This window comes from Sebastes fasciatus, chromosome 13 (assembly GCF_043250625.1).
Source record: "Sebastes fasciatus isolate fSebFas1 chromosome 13, fSebFas1.pri, whole genome shotgun sequence".
Lineage (NCBI taxonomy): Eukaryota > Metazoa > Chordata > Actinopteri > Perciformes > Sebastidae > Sebastes > Sebastes fasciatus.
The window spans coordinates 29,192,691-29,211,735 of NC_133807.1; the positions used below are offsets into that span (position 1 = coordinate 29,192,691).

General features: G+C 42.2%; 1 protein-coding gene across 1 annotated transcript in view; it reads left to right on the forward strand.

Moving 5' to 3' along the window:
• Positions 1-7,643: 7,643 nt before the first annotated feature.
• The window catches only part of cyth3b (cytohesin 3b), a 40,521-nt gene continuing 29,119 nt past the window's right edge, over positions 7,644-19,045 (forward strand). Inside the window, exon 1 of the mRNA XM_074656750.1 lies at positions 7,644-7,970. Coding sequence (XP_074512851.1) covers positions 7,952-7,970 — 19 coding nt within the window. The 5' untranslated portion in view covers positions 7,644-7,951. The remainder of the gene's footprint in view (positions 7,971-19,045) is intronic.

Consider the following 19,045-nt stretch of genomic DNA (forward strand, 5'->3'; position numbering starts at 1 on the left):
AAATGTAATCAAACATTAATCCGCATGATTTTTTATCTCTGACGCTTTTAGCTGTGATCTATGCTGATCCCTCTCACCCTCAGTTTGAGGTTTTGGCACCGGACAGCATTACTGTATGTAACGTCCTCTTTGTGGTTTATTTAAATAGTTACACCTTCGATTTGAATGCCGTCGACCGAGGAGGGGGGGACGAGAGGCGTATGCAAAGCGTTAAAACGGATGAGATCAGGTGCCGAGATGAGCTCCAAGCTGACCTCAAAAACTGAATCAAAGGAGTGAGAGTGAGTGGGGGAGGAGAGGAAGAGGAGGAGGAGGAGGAGGAGGAGGAGGAAGCAAAACAGAGAGAGGGAAATGTGGAGGATGGAGATTTGTGTATTTGCTGTAGTCATATTGTGGGACTGAAATAGGTCACATTCAAAAGAACATTCAGATATGCACCTAATTTTGGGAGGTGTTAGTGTGACATTTTTTTCTGTTTTCATAATTTATTGTTGAAACATTTGCATTCCTACATTGGCAAAATAATAAATAGATAAATAAATGACTCGATAAATAAATAAATATGCCATTAAATGTCAAAACAATAACATTAAAAATAAATGCAGGCATTAATTAATTGACACAAGTTGATATTTGTTTTTTAATATGCCTCTTTATTTATTTACCTTTGTATTAATTCCCCTATCTATCTACTCTTCTATTTGATTGTCTCTTTTATTTATTTATTTATTTATTTATTTATTTATTTTTATTAACTTTTAAATTTATTTTATCATTTCTTTTTTTTAAATAAAAATCATGCAGAAAAATTTAATAAAAAATAATAGATTAATAAATACATATATTTAATAATAAATAAATGAATAAATTCAAAAGTTGATGAATAAATAAATAAATTATATTTAATATGTATTTAATGGCATATTTATCTATTTATTGAGTCATTTATTTATTTATTTTTTGTTTTCGGTCCCTATGAATTGTTTCATTTGACTTATTTGCATTATGCCTTATAGTAAATGAAAAAACATACAAGCTTTGTGCTGGACTGTCACAAAAAACTGCAAATATTACCCTTGAATATGCATCATGTTCTTTCTACTAGCATCAATATATTAAATATAATGGTAGGTTAAATTTTTCTGTTTAAACTGTCGGCTGCATTTGACTTAACAGCTTTATTTTATAGAGGATCATGCTTTTATCTCATGTTATAGTTTGATCCAGCATGTTGCACTCCTCTGTGCTGTTAAACTGTATCCCGATCACTTAATCTCTCTATTGATAATCACTGAAATGTAACTGATGAGCTGGTGTTCGTTTTTTGTGTTTTTTTTCATGTCATAACGGAGTGTGTGGGATGTAAAACCTTTTGTAAAGCTAGGGAGATTCTTGGGAGGAATAACCTTTACAGCTTGTTATGTAACCACAGCAGGTTCTAGGAGGATTGTACATTTAACTTAAGGACACACACACACACACACAGGTTCACGTACAAGTTCTCGGGTATACACTGCTGCCTTTGTGCCGAGCACACCGAGTCCAAATAAAGACTCTACTCATATGTGTCCTCGGGTGCAGAAAATCAACTTTGCCCTTCGATCAGATGGCGGTCGAGACGCAGAGCTGGTTATAAAAACCCCAAAGTGAAGGAAGAAGGAAATCCTGCGGCACTCTGCTTCCTGTGACCTTCTGTCACACACACGCCATCGCCCAAAGATTAACCCTTTCACCTTCCACACAACAGGAAGGAGGTGCGAAACCACCGTCACATCCCCGGTTTACAGTCATGATGTGGGGGGTAAACACAAAGAGGAAGATGGACGGGGAACTCCCAAATCCACCTCTGAATCAGCAGAATATCCCTCACCAAAAAAAGGAGCTAAAATAACTTAATCAAAGTGTCTCTGTGATGAAATTCACCGCGTCATCTCATCAATGCTTCAACTAAATAACCTCAACAAGCTCGTACAATTAGTAGAGTTCTGAACCACAATTTCCTCCCTAACTTTAAACTCCTCACTGACCCCTTTTAAAGTGATTTTCAGGAGTTGGATGTAGAGAAACGGGGGTTGCTTATGTGTCTGTGTGTGTATAATTATGGGTTGGGCAGTTTTAACAGCCGATTAGACTGTTGTCAGGCTATTAAATAGGCGTTATCGGTTACTATAAGCACCATAGATATGGGTCAATAGGGGCCTACTACACCCACTAGTAGGTTTTATCATCTATTCACATGGTAGATCACAGATAGAAGGTATAAAAGAACACGACAGCGACCTCTAGTGACCATTGTAATGATGACAGGAGCAGAAACGGAAGTCAGGCTCTGTAGTATAGACAAACTCCACATTGAGTGGAGGTCGTGGACGATTGGGACACAAAACGCAGGGTTTTTACAGGAGGCTGGTGTTCACCTTCCATGTGAAACCATCAACATCCATCCTAGCATTCATTTTCGCTTTCACTTTAAGGCAAAACACAATCTTTTTCCCTAAACTTAACTAAAGCTGGGAATACACTGTACGATTTTTGCCCGTTTCTGGCCCAAATTTCGAGCCACACAACTCATTTTAGAGTCGGACCGAATTTCAGCTTTGTTGGGCGTCGTTTGCCGCGCAGTGTACAGCGGGTAACGCGGACTGATTAACTCCTCCCGATCCCACAGTTGAAGCAGAGCCACAAGCCGATTCCCCAACGTCAGTGCCTTTTTTTCTACTTTTTTTCTTACAGTAATCAGAGTGTAGCTATCAAGATAACAATGTACTATAGATATAGTAAAACTTAGCGAGCTTACCTGCAATTCTCTACCGTCCACGTCTTCTACTATCTACGCTGGCGGCTCTTCTTTAAGGCGTTTCAGCAGACGGGATGGCACAGATGATGAAGGCAGCACGTTTCTGCCAACAAACTTTACCTGCCTCTGAGCTCTCAAACGAATCTTTATTGACAACCGTCAACAACAACAGCCAGAACGTTTTTTTTTTTTTTCTATTTTACACGTACAGTGTGAGCACATAAATTGTGAGCTTTTGCTTTACATCGCAAACGATGTACTCGTACAGTAGGAGTAGGAAGTACACAACATTTCTAAAATCTTACAGTGTATGCCCAGTTTAAGTGGTTTTGTTGCTTAAACCTAAAGAAGCCTTCTTGTTCAAAACGTAACATTTCATTCAGTTTTACAACATGTTTGAACGTGTTGCCTTTAAGTTTCGCTTTCACTTTTACAACGTAGTAGGCCCCTAATTGACCCACATCTTATAGAATGGCCTGATAACAGTGGAATCTCTTTAAAAGGGAGGAGGTGATCACCCCCTGGAGCATTGCCGTGGTGGCTGGAGCATATGAAGCGGTATGACTGCTCAATCAGGTCACGTGAAGTCGGTCAGGAGCACCACAGACGTTTCCCATGATGGTCGGCCTAATCTGCCAGACGTGCATCCCCCTGAGGGCGTGTTCGCAACCTCAGTGGCACGAGAGGCAGACAGCCCGAAAAACCCCACACATGTTCACTTCAAGCCGCAGACTTCTACAGACTTACTGCGATGACCTTGTGGCCTTTTTTTTTGTTTTGTGGTTTGGAGGCGAAAGAGTTTGTCTGACACGCTCTAGAATGACCGAACCGAACTGAAGTTGATGTTAAAGCTTTAAATTCATCACCGAGGATATCTGGGCCACACCGAGAGGTTTCTCTCATGACTCATAAAACACATTAGCATGACATTTATGTGGAGTAGAGCGCACTGAGTGTGTTTGTGTGCCAGAGAGACAGACTCAGGAATCTAATTGCTTTTAATGGAACTTACTACTTCAAGTGAGGATGCTCTGCTGCTATACTGACGTAAATGGACAGCCACACCGTGTTTGTCTAACCATATTCCCAAAGCTACCGCCGACATTATGCATATGATCTATTTTTCCACTTGTAGTATAGAAAACATTCAAATCAGGGCTTTGCTCTGTGTGATCACTGCTTTGCATCAATCCACCTAGTATGTAAAACCTCATAACTAGTGGAACTGAAGTGAGAAAGACGCTTCCTTCCTTGGCCACATGATTTCCCCTATAGCCTACTAAACACTCCCTTTTCCCCCTGTTTTCCTTTGTTTTATCCACTCTACTAAGTGGTGCACATCTCCAGGAATTTAGTTTCCTTTAAAACACATGGCTAAGCCTTCACAACCTACGCTTCATGCCAGAGTGAAGAGGAAACAAACACTGTCTGGATGCATGTAGCCACATATCTGATGATATATTCACACCGACCGCTCACCTTAGGGCAGTGTGAGCAGCGGCGCGTTTATCCAGGTGTCACTCCAGTTTCTATTGCTCTATGTCATCCGGCACCAGACTGCACCAGACTGGATCGTGCCGGATCGAGAGGGGTTCAGTGGATTGTGTAATCCTTCTGATGTGAACTTGTAGAAAATGACTCATTTAAGCCACTCGGTTTCTGCTCATCCCCTGTTAGGAAGATGATGAAGCAAACTTAAGGTTTTTTTTTATCTAGTATGCTATCAGTATATTAACCCATGAAAGTGAAACTAATCATGCACATTACAAGTGATGATGATATGCAGTTGTACAAATCTTCAGAGTAGTCAAACCACTTGGATTAAATATGAAAAAAGATGTAAATCATTTGCTTCTTCTTCTACTTTAACAAAACAAATTCATAGTAAAGTTACAGCCTGAACCGCACGGCTATCAGAAAATCAGGAGAACTATTTGTGTTGTGTCTGGAGGACGTCACGTTGTTTAGGACAGAAGACTGAGAGAATGAAACATTTGTCTAAAAGAGACACCTATGAATAAACAAATGAATGAGCGCGTTAAAACATCTGTTCGTGCTTGACCATTGGAGTAATGCACACAGGAAGTGAGACCCCCTCCTTCTCTGCGGAGGCTGGAATGCTATAATTGAAACCACGTGTGTTGTAGAAACAAGCTCTCTCTCTCTTTCTCTGTGTGTGTGTGTGTGTGTGCTTCATTTCATCCCACTGTTTCCCAACCTGATCGCTCTCCCTGCTTATGTAAGAGTCTCGTCCACAAGTCCTCCTAGTCTGATGTGAAGTCAGTCTCACATATTTTGTTTTGGATAGCTATTTGGATTACTATATTGATGCTTTTTCATTGCATTTTGAGCAGCTGTGCAGCTCTTTTAGATTAATTTGCTAAATCATTTTTGGACATATGTTAGAGGTAGGCAGCTGTTTGCGATCTCCACAAACCTTTCTATCTTTCTTTATAAATGTGTCGCCCTTGCTGACCACAGTGCACCAATGAGACATTGAGCAATATGAAAGAAAAAAGTTGTAGCGGGCTCAGTTTTAGAGCTAGCATGAAGATACTGGTATCATATGAAACTAGAAAACCTAAGGAATCCTTTGGTACCAACCATGAATTTTGGCGAGGAAAACTGTCATGGCCATTTTCAAAGAGGTCCCTTGACCTCTGACCTCCAGATATGTGAATGTAAATGGGTTCCATGGGTACCCACGAGTCTCCCCTTTACAGACATGCCCACTTTATGATAATCACATGCAGTTTGGGGCAAGTCATAGTCAAGTCAGCACACTGACACACTGACAGCTGTTGTTGCCTGTTGGGCTGCAGTTTGCCATGTTATGATTTGAGCATATTTTTTATGCTAAATGCAGTACCTGTGAGGGTTTCTGGACTATATCTGTCATTGTTTTGTGTTGTTAATTGATTTACAATAATAAATATGTACATACATTATTTGCATATTTGGGCATATTTGCCCACTGCCATGTTGATAAGAGTATTAAATACTTGACAAATCTCCCTTTAAAGGGACTGTTTGTAAGAATCAGAAATGCTTGTTAACAGCGACACCTGTGGCCGTTAAGTTAACGAAAGTCAGCGTCGGGTTCGTGCTTTCTCGCTCTACATAGACATGAACGAGCATCGCTCAAAACAGTGAGGCGACACACGTCAGCTAAAACCACAATATCACTCTATATTTCAGCTGCTTGGCAGTAATGTTAGCTGACCAGATGAACGTCTCTCCATGAATCACTGCTGATCCTAGTGTTGGCTTTTCCTGCTTCAGCCTCCTCTACCTGCTTCAGCCTCCGGGGCTGAAGCAGGTAGAGAAACGGGAGGGAGAACTGGCACCCCGGTCGGAGACGATAACGTTTCTCGCTGCGGAGCCCCGTCGCTACACAAGACAGGGAAAACCTCTGTTGGTCAGGAGGAGCTGCAGCATTTATTTCTGCACAAACGTCCACTGTACATTCACTAGATATTCTCAGAGCTAAACTAACTCTTCTGCAGTGTGGAGTGTGCGTGCATGCACGTGAGGTGGAGCGAGAACGAGCGCAGTGTGTGAGTGAAGGCAGGCAGGCAGAGGAGCAGAGAACAGCAGAGACTCCGGCCACACGCGAGCGCGCATGGGACACCTACCCGGTAGATTAATACGTGTAAGAAGTTACAACCAGTCCCTTTAAGGTACATTTTGAACAGATAAAAAACGTGTGATAATTTGCGATTAATCATGGACAATCATGTGATTAATCGCATTAAGTATTTTAATCGATTGACAGCCCTAATTATTAATAATAGAACACTCTTTTTTTAATGCAGGACTTGTAGGCTAATGGGAGTATTTTTTTTTCTACTTAAGTAAAGGATTTAAATACTTTGATCCACTGACAGTATAATAATCACCCCCTAATATAAATTTAAAAATTCTTCTAATCTACTCCAGTAGCCCACTTGTTAAGGTAATTGCAATGAATTCTTCAGGGTATATATAACCAAATGTCACAGCATAATCAAACCACGTCCTATATCCTCCTGAGACCCAGCCCATTGACATGTGTCCTCTGTAGTGGACATTTTGTCCACATGCATATCCTCTTACTCTTTTGACCTACTCTATCAACCCCTGGTGTATTGTAAAGAGGACATCCTAGGCTTTCCACTGATATGGCATGTGTTGTTTTTTTTTTTTTATCAATTTGAATGTATTCTTGGTTTAATATCACTCTACAGTCATAATCTATTCATTTTTTTAGTCTTTTCACGGTGAAATAGTCCTGTAGTCCACTACAGTGGACAATAAAAATAAAGTTTAACAAGCCTAAATTGTTAAGATTTTCTTTTAACCCTAAATAGGAAGGAAATCACAAAAAAAGTAATTGGAAGACAATTTTTTTAACTCGGTTCCCAGGAGGCTATAATCAATAACATCATTATATGTTGAGTATAATCTAATAAAAATTAAAAAAATCTTCTAATCTACTCCAGTAGCCCACATGTTAAGGTAATTGCCATGAATTCTTCAGGGATATATATAACCAAAATGTCACAGCATAATCAAACCACGTCCTATAATCAATAACATCATTATATGTTGAGTATAATCTCACTATTGCCTGGAGTCACGTGGGCTCTGATCGGTGATGAATGCTGACGCGCAGCTCGAGTTGGGATGGGATTAACATCTAGTGTCAAAGCACACATATAATACCACAAAAACTTCCTGTTTCCAGCTCCAAAATAAAATAAAAAGCTTTATGAAACCCAGTGTAGTGCTTTTATTTTGAAAACACACTTGCAGCATTGCTCCAGTGGTGTTGTTGGATGACTTTACGCAGCTGTGTCAACTACTCTCCAGATACTAGTGGAGTGAAGGCGTTATTTGGAGGGATTGCGATAACACGCTCGACCACAGTGAGCTAAAAGACACCGCTGCTGCTAACAGACACACACAGACACACACAGGACTGTTCTGCGTCTGTGCTGCGTAAATGGACACAACATCTCCTCAGAGAAAGACGCTGCCAGTGAGACAACCTGTGTACCAAATGCATCCTGCAAATTAGGACGCCTATTTGCTGTGTATATAATAATAGAGCCACCTTTTTTTTTTTTCGTGCAACGGAAGTTTTTGGGGGATTTTTCATTTTAGGCTGCAAACATGGACGAGGACAACCAAGGTATGATTCATTCAATGCAATTCAGACAAATGTTAAGAATTTCCCAGTAAAAATAACAGTAATTTTTGATAAATTTTGAGGTAAATATTGGGGTAATTTGGCAGTAATTACAAAGAAATTTCAAATAGGTTACTTGCTAATTGTCACCTAATTACCATGACATTTGCAGACCTGTAAAATGACCTTTTTTTTCTACTATCCATGGAATATCAATCAAACTGGTGTTGGTTTAAAACATTTTTTTTCTCTGTTTTTGCAAATGAACTTGAATAAATCTAAATAGGAAATAAAATACTATCATTTTGACTCTTAGACATTTGACTTTCTTAGCTTAACCAAAGTTAAAGTCTCTGAACACCCACACAGGTGTTTTCAGTTATTCTGGCTGACTAGACTTCTGCTCAGTTTGAAGGTGGTCAGAGATCTGATGGGAATCTCAATCTTCATACATACACTGTTAAGAATTTCCCAGTAAAATAACAGTAAAGAACTGGCAGCAGGGTTGCTCTTTATGTTACTGTAAAATTAACATTATTATACTGTCGCTGACATTTACAGCTTTGTACTGTTAATGAAAAATACAGTTTGAACTTTATTAACTTCACAGTATTTTACAGTTAATTTACAGTTTAAAGATACATTATATAGCTGTTTTCCACCTTTCTTTTACATTATCTTACTGATGTTTGTTTTAATGCACTATTTAAGTTGTGTTTTTTACATACAACATTATTTTTTGCCTAGATGAATAGACTTAGCAGGTTACAGACATAGGAATACAATTAAAGGCACTTGTTAGGAAAAAGGCTATAATAGACTTGTTGACACTTTTCCCAAAAATGTGTGTCTATAGCTGGCTACAAGCACAGAATGCAAACCAGAACAACATGTGAGTGAAGAACAGAGCTAATTCACTGATTTTACAATCATGTACGTTGTACAAGCCTCACATGTGCAGATCAGGTCCCAGAATTAAAAAAAATACTGCATGAAACTGTTACTGATGATACTTTAGACAGTTGATCAGCAGTAAAGTGATGTTTTTTAAGAATGCTTGATGCTGTTTTGAGCAATAACAGGTTAATACTGTTGAAATCCTGCTGTAAATTAACAGCAATTGTTTACAGTGTAGCTGTTTACAGCACTAACAGCCAGGAGACATGTGTATCTGTAGCCTGCTATTAATAATAATAATAACAATAATGTTATGGATACTGACTTTAGCCCATATTTCCAGTGATTTTTAGAGTTAGTTTTATGCCAGACACATGCAGCAACATTAATCTGTTCACAGTCAAACATCTTTCCACAAATCAGCATTTTCTGTAAATTACTGACATGAAGTTGCCTCCTAAATGAGCAGAAATCCCCCTCATACACTCATGTTGTATTTCATGCTTTAATGTGCTAGAAAAGATTGACCTAATTTCAGAGTGATGATTAAGACTCAACAAGGTTATTATGAGGCTTGAGATGGATCAGCAGTGATGGCTATCAATGCATCAGTGTCATGTTGTGAGCTGTGGCCGGTAGACTCGTGTTTATCTAAGGCTTTGTCAGCTGTGGGCTGGTGTCACTCTGGACCAACAGGTCCTCTCACTGTCAACCGAACATGTAGCCACGAGACACGGATTCATTTATTGACTCATCATCATGACTAAAAGTGTTGTTGGCACAGATGCGTCACTGCAACCTGCAGACTGCATCCACTGCACATAGTTCAGCAGCACAGGGGTTCAGCTTTGGAAACTTCTGAGGTGAAATGTCTGTTGAGACTGGGAAAATGTGTGAAGCTCTGGTGCTTATTGGCGCTAATAACTAACAGCTGCATTGATTTTTTCATTGTAATAAAAGTATGCAGAATAGGCAACTTTAAATATTATAATATGATCTTTTATCAATAGATAGCTTCTATCTGCAACTCCTAATAGCCTAAAGCCGTGGACAGATTATGAGACAACAGGCCCCGGGACACAGACATGTAAAAGGTCTCTGAACAAAACACCCAGATTGAATCTTTGTGGTTGTTTTGCATCTTTTTGTGGTCGTTTTGCATCTCTTTGTAGTTGTTTTGTGTCTCTTTGTGTTCATTTTGCATCTCTTTGTGGTCGTTTTCCATCTATTTGTGGTTGTTTTGCGTCTTTTTGTGATTGTTATCTGTCTCTTTGTGGTTGTTTTGCGTCTCTATGATCGTTTTGTGTGTCTTTGTGGTCGTGTTGCTTCTCTTTGTGGTTGTTTTGCGTCTCTTTGTGGTCATTTTGTATCTCTTTGTCACTTCATACTGAGGTTCTGGTGCAGGGGCCCCAGGGCCTGAAGCCGGTGAGCCTGTTCAGTAATCCATCCATGATACTAACAAGCCAACTACACATCATCTTCTAACTCTGGTAGTGGTAGCCAATCAGCGGGGGCCTGTGCCACCCCTCACCACCCCTCTGTCACTGCCCCTGGCTCAGCAAACTCTGCTAAGCCTGTAATCATAACCTGAATCCTGCAGGTGAGAAACCATCAGTCATGTTGTCTCACCTCGGTAAGTCAGTGGTATTCAGTCCCACATGCTCACTGCCTGCAGAGCTGCAGGATGTGACTATTTGCTGGAGCATTGCGATGCATGGCATGCGGGCATGAAGCTGTCATTGTGCTGTTGTGTGGCTGGCCGGGCCTCCAGCGGTGGCACACGTCAGCGCAGCCCCACAGACAGACATATGGTGCCGTGTGATGCCGACCAGGGATCGCTGACAGCAGCCGGGAGCATAGAGACACATACACACACACACACACACACACACATATATTCAGGGCTGCATGCTGACACACGCAAATTAAATTTCTCCTTTTTCCCTCATGGCTCTGTTTGCAGTGAAGATAGATGGATGGATCATGACGTAGAATTATAAGAGTGTCTGTGTGCACAGTCTGCTCTCTCATCTGGAATAAACAGTGTCCTGGATACTGCAGGAAAGAGAAGCTGCAGAGCTCCTGTTGTTTTGTTTTGGTGTTGAACATTGAGGAACATTGTCCACAAATTGGTACTTTTTTTATTAGAACAACTTAACGCCCACACACGAGCCCACAGCAGAACAAAGTAGATGAGCGACCACACTGGTGAGGATCTACTCAGTGTAAGGTGGCAGGCTGGTTGACGAAGTTCAATATCTGACAGTCATTCCTCACAAAGAGACACACACAGACACACACACATATTTTTCCAGGCCACAAGTCGAGAGAGAGGGAACGAGGTGGACAAAGTGAGATACTGAGGTGTCAGATGGAGCGAGAAAGGCGTGAGGATGGAAAGAACGTGTGACCGCAATGAGTGAGAAGCGAGACGCAGTCGTAGTAGTAGCGATGATATGGTGAGAAGTCTGAGAGGGAAGGAGAGAGCGAGACAGGAGATGTGTGTGTGTGGAGGGGATAAGGGTGGGGGGGGGTTGGAAAATGGCCAAAGAAGTATGGAGTGCCGCCAGTGAAAGACAGCGAGGGGGAGTGGCGGCGGACTAGATCTACTTACTGAATCAATTCTCCAGTGTGTTACAGGAGTTTCTCTCAATGAAAGTCCTTATTTTACTGTCACAATGAACTCACTCTCACCCATCCATAACCATCCATCAAACCACGTCTGACGGGGGTTCAGTTGTCGTTTCTTTTACATCATCTTCTCCATGTTTTTTCTTTCAGTTTCACCTGCTTGAAATCTTCTCTATGTTGGAAAAAGACTATTACTTTACATCATATTTTTTTTGCCATGCTTACGGCATGGCTCTATGGATGGCATATGTTGGTTGGTTGGTCCATCACTTTGTTCTAGACTGAAATATCTCAACTACTGGATGGATTGACATTAAATTTTGTTCAGACTTTCATGGTCCCCAGAGGATGAATCCTAATGATTTTGGTGAGCCCCTGACTTTTCCTCTAGTGCCACCATGAGTTTTGCTTTTGTGGTTTTCATTGAAGTGTGCCAAAAACTATTGGATGGATTGTCATGGAATCAGGATTACTTGTGGTAACTTTGGTCACCCTCAGACTCTTCATCTAAGTTTATGACCTGCAAAACTAATGACATTCCCATCAGCCTCAGCTCTACTTTCTGTTTAGTGTTAATTAGCGAATGCTAGCACGGTTAACTAAGATACTGAAAATGGTATTATACCCATAGACTGTATACAAGAAGTGGACGTCACCTATTGGTTTGTCGACTGCCGTTTTGAAACCTCGAGTTTGGCCGTCAACACCTTGGTTTCTTTCAACCAGAAGTGACACGAGAGGGTGGAGCTAAGTACAACCGAACGCTGAATAAGACGTTTTTATAATTAACTTTCATGAACTGAAAAAACACTGTGAAAGGGTTAAAGCTGTAAGACGAAAACACGGACAACTCCCAGACCGGACAACGCCGTGGTAGTGACCTGTCAATCACAAGGTAGCCCCGCCCTAAAGCATCCCCTGCTTTATGGTCTATTTGACTCTAAATGGGACCATAATTTACTAAATGAACATCATGCTGTATTGAAGAAGACTTGAAACTAGCGATTGAGACCATAAACTCATGTTTACAATGTTTACTGAGGTAATAAATCAAGTGAGAAGTCGGCTCATTTTCCTCATAGACTTCTATACAATCAGACTTATTTTTGCAACCAGAGGAGTCGCCCCCTGCTGGCTGTTAGAGAGAATGTAAGTTTAAGGCACTTTAGCATTGGCTTCACTTTTCAGAACCGGTGTTTACCCACTCATTATACCTCCTAAACGTTATCTTATCAGAATTATATTTGTGCATTTAGGTTTAAGTGCAGCCTCAGAGCTGCTAGCATGGCTGTAGACATCTTGTTTCTTTTCTTTCTCCTGCTTGATTCTTTTATTTTCCTGTATTTATTGTTGTATTTTTTCTCATATCAGTTACTTTTCTGCAACCACAGTCGGCCGTACTGCACAAGGCTTAGAGAAAACGGGTCCATAGTAATCCATCTGACACGCATGACAGTCAACAATACAATGCCTTCTGCCACAACAGTCGCTCAATGGACAATGGGCCAACAAGGCCAGCCCACAAAGCTTTAGCGACAGTGAATCCTGTCTGACTGATTGTAGCTTACTGTAACACATTCTGCTTCTGCATGACTGACATTGACTGTCCATCAAATGTACACCTTCAGTATCTGTGCTTCAGTGTAACATTAGTTAGTTGGTGAGCTGCATGTATGCACATCGTCAACGCAGACTTCGTGAGTGATGTCCATATGGTATGAATCAGAGCATTTATGCTAGACACTGGCTTCACAGCACGCCCTCGTGACGGCTTGCGAGTTTGGCTGCAGACCGCTCTGTTTACACACTGTGAACATCAGCCATTTAATCTTGGCAGTTCAGTGTGTGGTCTGTGGGGTCATGGCACACCGCGGCCCAACTCAGGCGAGGAGAGGCGCACACGACGAGCTGGGCTTTGAGAGCCATTCATCCACCGGGCTGTAGGACAGTGCCAGCAGCTTCCTGCTACATTCAGACTTTTTGTCTTTGGAATAGATTTGCAGCTGTTGTCTTTTCCCCACAGCCCACTCGCTGTCAGGAGCCTAAAAGAAGGAACGTCCTGAAATCTTCATGGAGCGTAGGAACAAATGGTGCTTTGATAGTACACACCTCTTAGCGGTATGCAGACTGAAAATCTGCCCTGCTGTCCATATTTTAACTCTTATAAATGGGGCCACCCAGTTCACCTGTACTGCAGGTATCTACAGAGAATTGTGGCCGTGGATGTTTACTTCAAGCCTGAGTAGGCTCGGCCAGGCCAGGCTTTAAGGATCCGTATGCAGCCTCCGTGACGGTGAAGGACCTGAGGGCCCCGCAGGATGTTAGGGAGCACCAGAGGGATGGTGCACTGGAGGCTCTCCTGTACAAGTTGACTTACAGTGGAGGGCGATTCATGTGGCACTGGCAAGGTTTCAGTATGGGTCACCTAGTGTGCAATCTGCTGTTGTAGCTTTTTATAAAGGGTACAGGTTTGGGAGATAAATTTGCTGCGTGTGTAGCATATCCAAAGAACAAGTGTCTATTGTTAAACACAAAGCTACTGAAGGAACATGAAAACATGGCCTACATACCTCCTGCAACCTGTGAGTGTGCTCCATTTCCCTGACCTGAGGGGGAACAGGTGTTCCCTAACCAGCCTAACCTGCCTAACCAAAAGACATTCATCGGTACATTTTCGGGGTTGAATACGTGTAATTACTGCTTAAAGGAATAGTTCAACATTTTGAGACACTGACTATGTTTACATAGACAAAATAATGCGTTTTTTCCCCTATTCCAAAAAAGACAATATTCCTACTAAGCTGTTTACACGGCTAATGAACATGGATATTATAATACACTAATATTTCCATACTCCGATTAACGTAACCTGTGGCAGACTTGTGCGAACCCAGCCTCCCTCTTTCATTTTTTCAATCACCTTTTTGTAAAGGTCGGCGTTGTGACATTTGCCTGTAGATATCCAAGTCTTTCATAATATTTAAAAGGGACTGTATGTAAGTTTTTACTCATATAAATGTTTTTTATTGTACAGGAACAGGTTGTAACCTAATCTAAAAAATGAGAAATGTGGGCTTTTCTTTTGGGCATGCATCTCTGCAAACTGTCGGCTAGTTGGTTTGGGTACAACGCACAGAGCTGGCTGTAAACAGACAAGAGGCTTTGTGTCACAAACTGTGGTAAAAACCCCTAATGAGACGCATATTCTGAATGTGCTGTACATATATCCAAAAATGCTCGTAAAACCTGAATAATATCGGCATATCCCACATTTCTTAATCGTAAAATGCTCCATTTGGAATAAGGCCTAATTCAGAATATCCAAACAGAATATGCTGTTTACATGACCCGTATCAACTTCAGAATATTGTCATATTCACAATAATAGTGAAATATTAATGTGCACGTAAATGTAGTCAATGTTGGGTCAACAGGGTTGTGTCCCTGATACTTAACTCCCCGTAAAACCACAACTTGTACTTTTAACACTTCTTTTCAAACAAAGCACAAAGACTTTTAGATTTTGTTTCCATATTTGGCGTACAGGCATGAGAGTGATATTGATGTTCTCATCTAACTCTTGGCGAGACAACAGATAAACTTATTTCTCAAAATGTTGAACTATTCCTTTAAAATGCAACTTTAATGGCTCTGATAGAGGGCTTAATATTTCTGTGTGTTTATGTGTGACTCGTCTCGTGTTAAAGAGTGTGTGTTTTCTCTGCGGTCTCACACTCTGTCATGCCCTAGCAGTCTGTCCAGCTCACCACGGCTCAGTAACTGCTTTGAGAAGCTGATGGAGAGATAAAAAAGACTTCTGGCTTCTGCATGTGTCTCGACGTTACTGTATAGACTAAAGTCTGTGTGTGTGTTTCATCCTCGGCGAAAAGGTCAGTGAACACAGAGAGCCCTTGTTGAGTTTGGCCTCCCTGTATATCAGATAGCACATTACATTTACCCATGACATCCTCTTAGTGGTTTAAGTTGGACTCAACAGACATTAGGTCAGACTGATCCATATGGAAGTCAACTTCCTGGATTTGGACATGATCTACTTGCATGAATAAAAGCAGTGAACATGAGGCGTGCGTGCAAATCCTCTTGGACCTCCACTCTGTTTTCTCTGCCTTTAAAAAAAGGGGTTTGAAGTACTTTTATAAGTGGCGATGACGCTGATGGCAAGACTTAATTTTTGTCTGGGGCAGAGGAGGAAAAGAAAGTATCCAGTTTCCTCTTCATCTAAGAGTAAAGGTCTACTGCTCAACAGAGTCACAGACTGGGATCTGTCTTCGTCGCGTTAAGACCATCAAGGGGCTCGTGGAGGGGAGTCGTGAGGCAAATCGAGACGTTTTTCTCCTCTTTGGAAAGAAAAATCAGAGCGTGCTAAAAGGTCCCAGGAGTCTGAAGTCATGTGCTGAAGTGAATTTCAGGCAAAGAACGTCCTGCTCCACTTGGGCCTTTGTGAGAGTTCATGGCGTCCTTTTAAAGTGTGTGTGTGTGTGTGTGTGTGTGTGTGTGTGTGTCAGGTCTGTCGGAAAAGGAAGAGAAGGCCGAGCAGAGTGGACAGGAAACGGGAGGTTTGGAACAATTATGTAAGATTGTTTGACCTGCTGAAGATGCAGGAAAAAGGTGTATCCCCCTCTGACTGCCAGTACATCCAGTGCTTCACACTCTGGAAACACAACAGTTTGTTCTTTTAATGTTGGAATACAGTAACATTATACAACTGGGATTTTTAAAGGTGCAGCGCGTAGGACTTGGCGGCATCTAGTAGTCAGGTTGCAGATTGCAACCAATTTCTCCCGTGTGTCCCTGGTTCTCTGCTTGGCGTTTCGTAAACTTGCTCGTAAACTTTCTGTTATTCCGTCTAAAACAATTCACCAAAAATCTACTTCTCAAAACATTTTAAGGGGGAAATAAGCAACGCCACTGCAGAATCTTGTTTTATTTTTGAACTATATCACCTATAGTTAGGTAGATGGTAAGTGGACTTGCATTTATATAGCTCTCTTCTAGTCTTCCAACCACTCGGAGCACTTTACACAACATGTCAGCATTCACACACACTGATGGCAGAGGCTGCCATGCAAGGTGCCAACTTTGCCCATCAGGATCTAATCTAAATACTCATTCGCACACCGATGGCTCAGCCTTCGGGAGCAATTTGGGGTTAAGTATCTCAGGGACACTTCAACATACAACTGGAGGAGCCGGGGAGCGAACCACCTACCTTCTGATTGGTGGGCGACCCGCTCTAACTCTGAGCCACAGCCACCCCAAGTTTGACAGCTTGGTCCAAGTTTTGTTAGCCGGACGCATCACGCTGGACGGGCTTGTCTGCATAAAGTTGCGATTTTTCAACTTTATGCAAATACAGACCTTCTCCAACTCGCTCCAACTCACCATGCACTGGGCAACTGCTTCTCCTGCTTTCCATATGAAATGGAAAGTGTTGAAACGCCCTCCGTCACCGGAACTGGTGGAAATGCACCTTTGTATTAAGCTCTGTAGTCCAGTGTGTGTGTATGTGTATGTGTGTGTGTGTGTGTGTGTGTGTGTGCGTAGTGCATCTGGCCAGCCTCCAGCCTCTTACAGGCCTCTTGTCCCCCCTCCCCGGGGCTCGTGGCACTGCCACTCCAACGCCAGCCCTGCTTTTAAGAGGGGATTTGTAACACTCTGTGACTTACTCAGGGGGGGTCAATGTGTCAGTAAACTACTAAAGCACATCCTCAGTCTTTAGCACTTTTCTTTTTTTTGTGCAAAATGGGCATGTTTTCCATCCGCTACCCCCACTACCCTTTTTTTGCTGTACGATGCTGCTGCATCATGCAAAATTCATTCTCCTTTCATCGGGAGAGAGGATGAGCTGTGACTGCGCCGCCGGTGCTGTAAAGAAGGCTGAGGTATACAGTCTCTCCTTTCCCCGTCGTTGGCGGCTCGGTGCTATTCAGACTGGCAGCGGTGCTCTGTTTGTCACCGAGGAGGGCTACACAGAGCACAGCAGGATGACCACGTGACACAGGGGCTCTTGAGCAACCTGTCAGTGCAGTGTGTATATACAGTACATGTGTGTATGTTTAGGTGATGGAGATGGAGACGTGCAGCGGTGGCACAGATTCAAAGAGAGACTGATAGGGAGGCGGATGCTGCATTCAGATTCTCAAAGTAGGTTAGTAGTGCAAGGCTCAGCCCAGCTGTGTATACCTCTCTACTTCCACTATTTCACTTGTGGAGGCATGTGTGTGTGTGTGTGTGTGTGTATATATATGTGCATGCATGACTGTGAGTGTGTGCATCTCTTTATATGGTGTGCACACAGAGGATTAGTGTGAGCCCTCTCCATGCGTAGACAAATGGAGGAGATCAAGTAGGGAGGGATATGGATGACAGTTAGTGGATTATAGGTCAGGGGCTCGGGCCGCTCTCTGTCACTTCCCTACTGGAAACACACACACACACACACACACACACAGTGTATATAAACAGGATTCAATCATGACAAAAAGGCAGCCCTGAACGGAAAAGAAGAGCAGAAAAAAAAGAGCTATCCTCCGTTGTGTTTTCTATTCCTGACACTGTCAAGTGATTTACAGTCTGCTGAATTTTCTTCTCCTCTCTTCTCAGTATTTTTAGACTCTTTTCCTTCACCCTGACCCTTGAGTTGTTAAATTGTTTTCAGAGATAGGACAGCTATTGTTGCTGTAAAGCGAGGCCTCGGCATAGCAGGTCAGAGCTCCAGAATAGTCCACAAGGGCATCGATAACCCAGTCTTTCTCCTGGGGACATCGGCGGCTGGACTACTTGAGGTGTTGCCACCCAACACACACACACACACACACACTTTCTCTCCTCGTCTCATAACTCACGATGCATCAGTGTCAGCGCTCCCGCAGATGAAGATTGTGTATGATTGATAACCTGGTGTGGCGTTGAGTGGGTCATGACCACTGTAACACACACATAGAGTGGCCTGAGGGGTGTCGAGGAGGGCGAGTGATTTACAGTGGCTCTCAGGTTCCTTCACACATGTATTTAATCTCTCCGCTGACCTCTGTCATGCTGGATTTCTGTCATGCAGTGAGTACATGCGCTACAGCTAACCTTGAGAACAGCTTTCTTTCTTGATAGTGTAATGTGGCCAGAGGAACGTGATGCTTTAACATTAACTCTATATATAAGAGAAACTATCATCCGAGTGTTTCGGGATGCAGCACGTGTTGCCAGACGTCTGGTGTCAGTCTTTGTACCCCCACCGTCCACCCTGAACACTTCCCTGCAACAGCTGTATTTTTTTTTAAGCAGACAGGGTTGAATGAATTTGACTATTAATACCACAAAGGCTCCAGCAACAAGGTCATCCCTGATGTATTTTTTTTTATCTGACTTTCATCTACTTATGTGGGGAAAACAAAAGCCTGCTCCTCTGCTGTGTGGAGATGACGCAAGAATCAGAGCCGATGTTTACTTCTAATCGGCACTCAACTTGAGAGATTTAAAATAGGAGGCTAAAGGAAAAAAAGGCTCCCATTTGCAGAGACTTGTAATCTGGA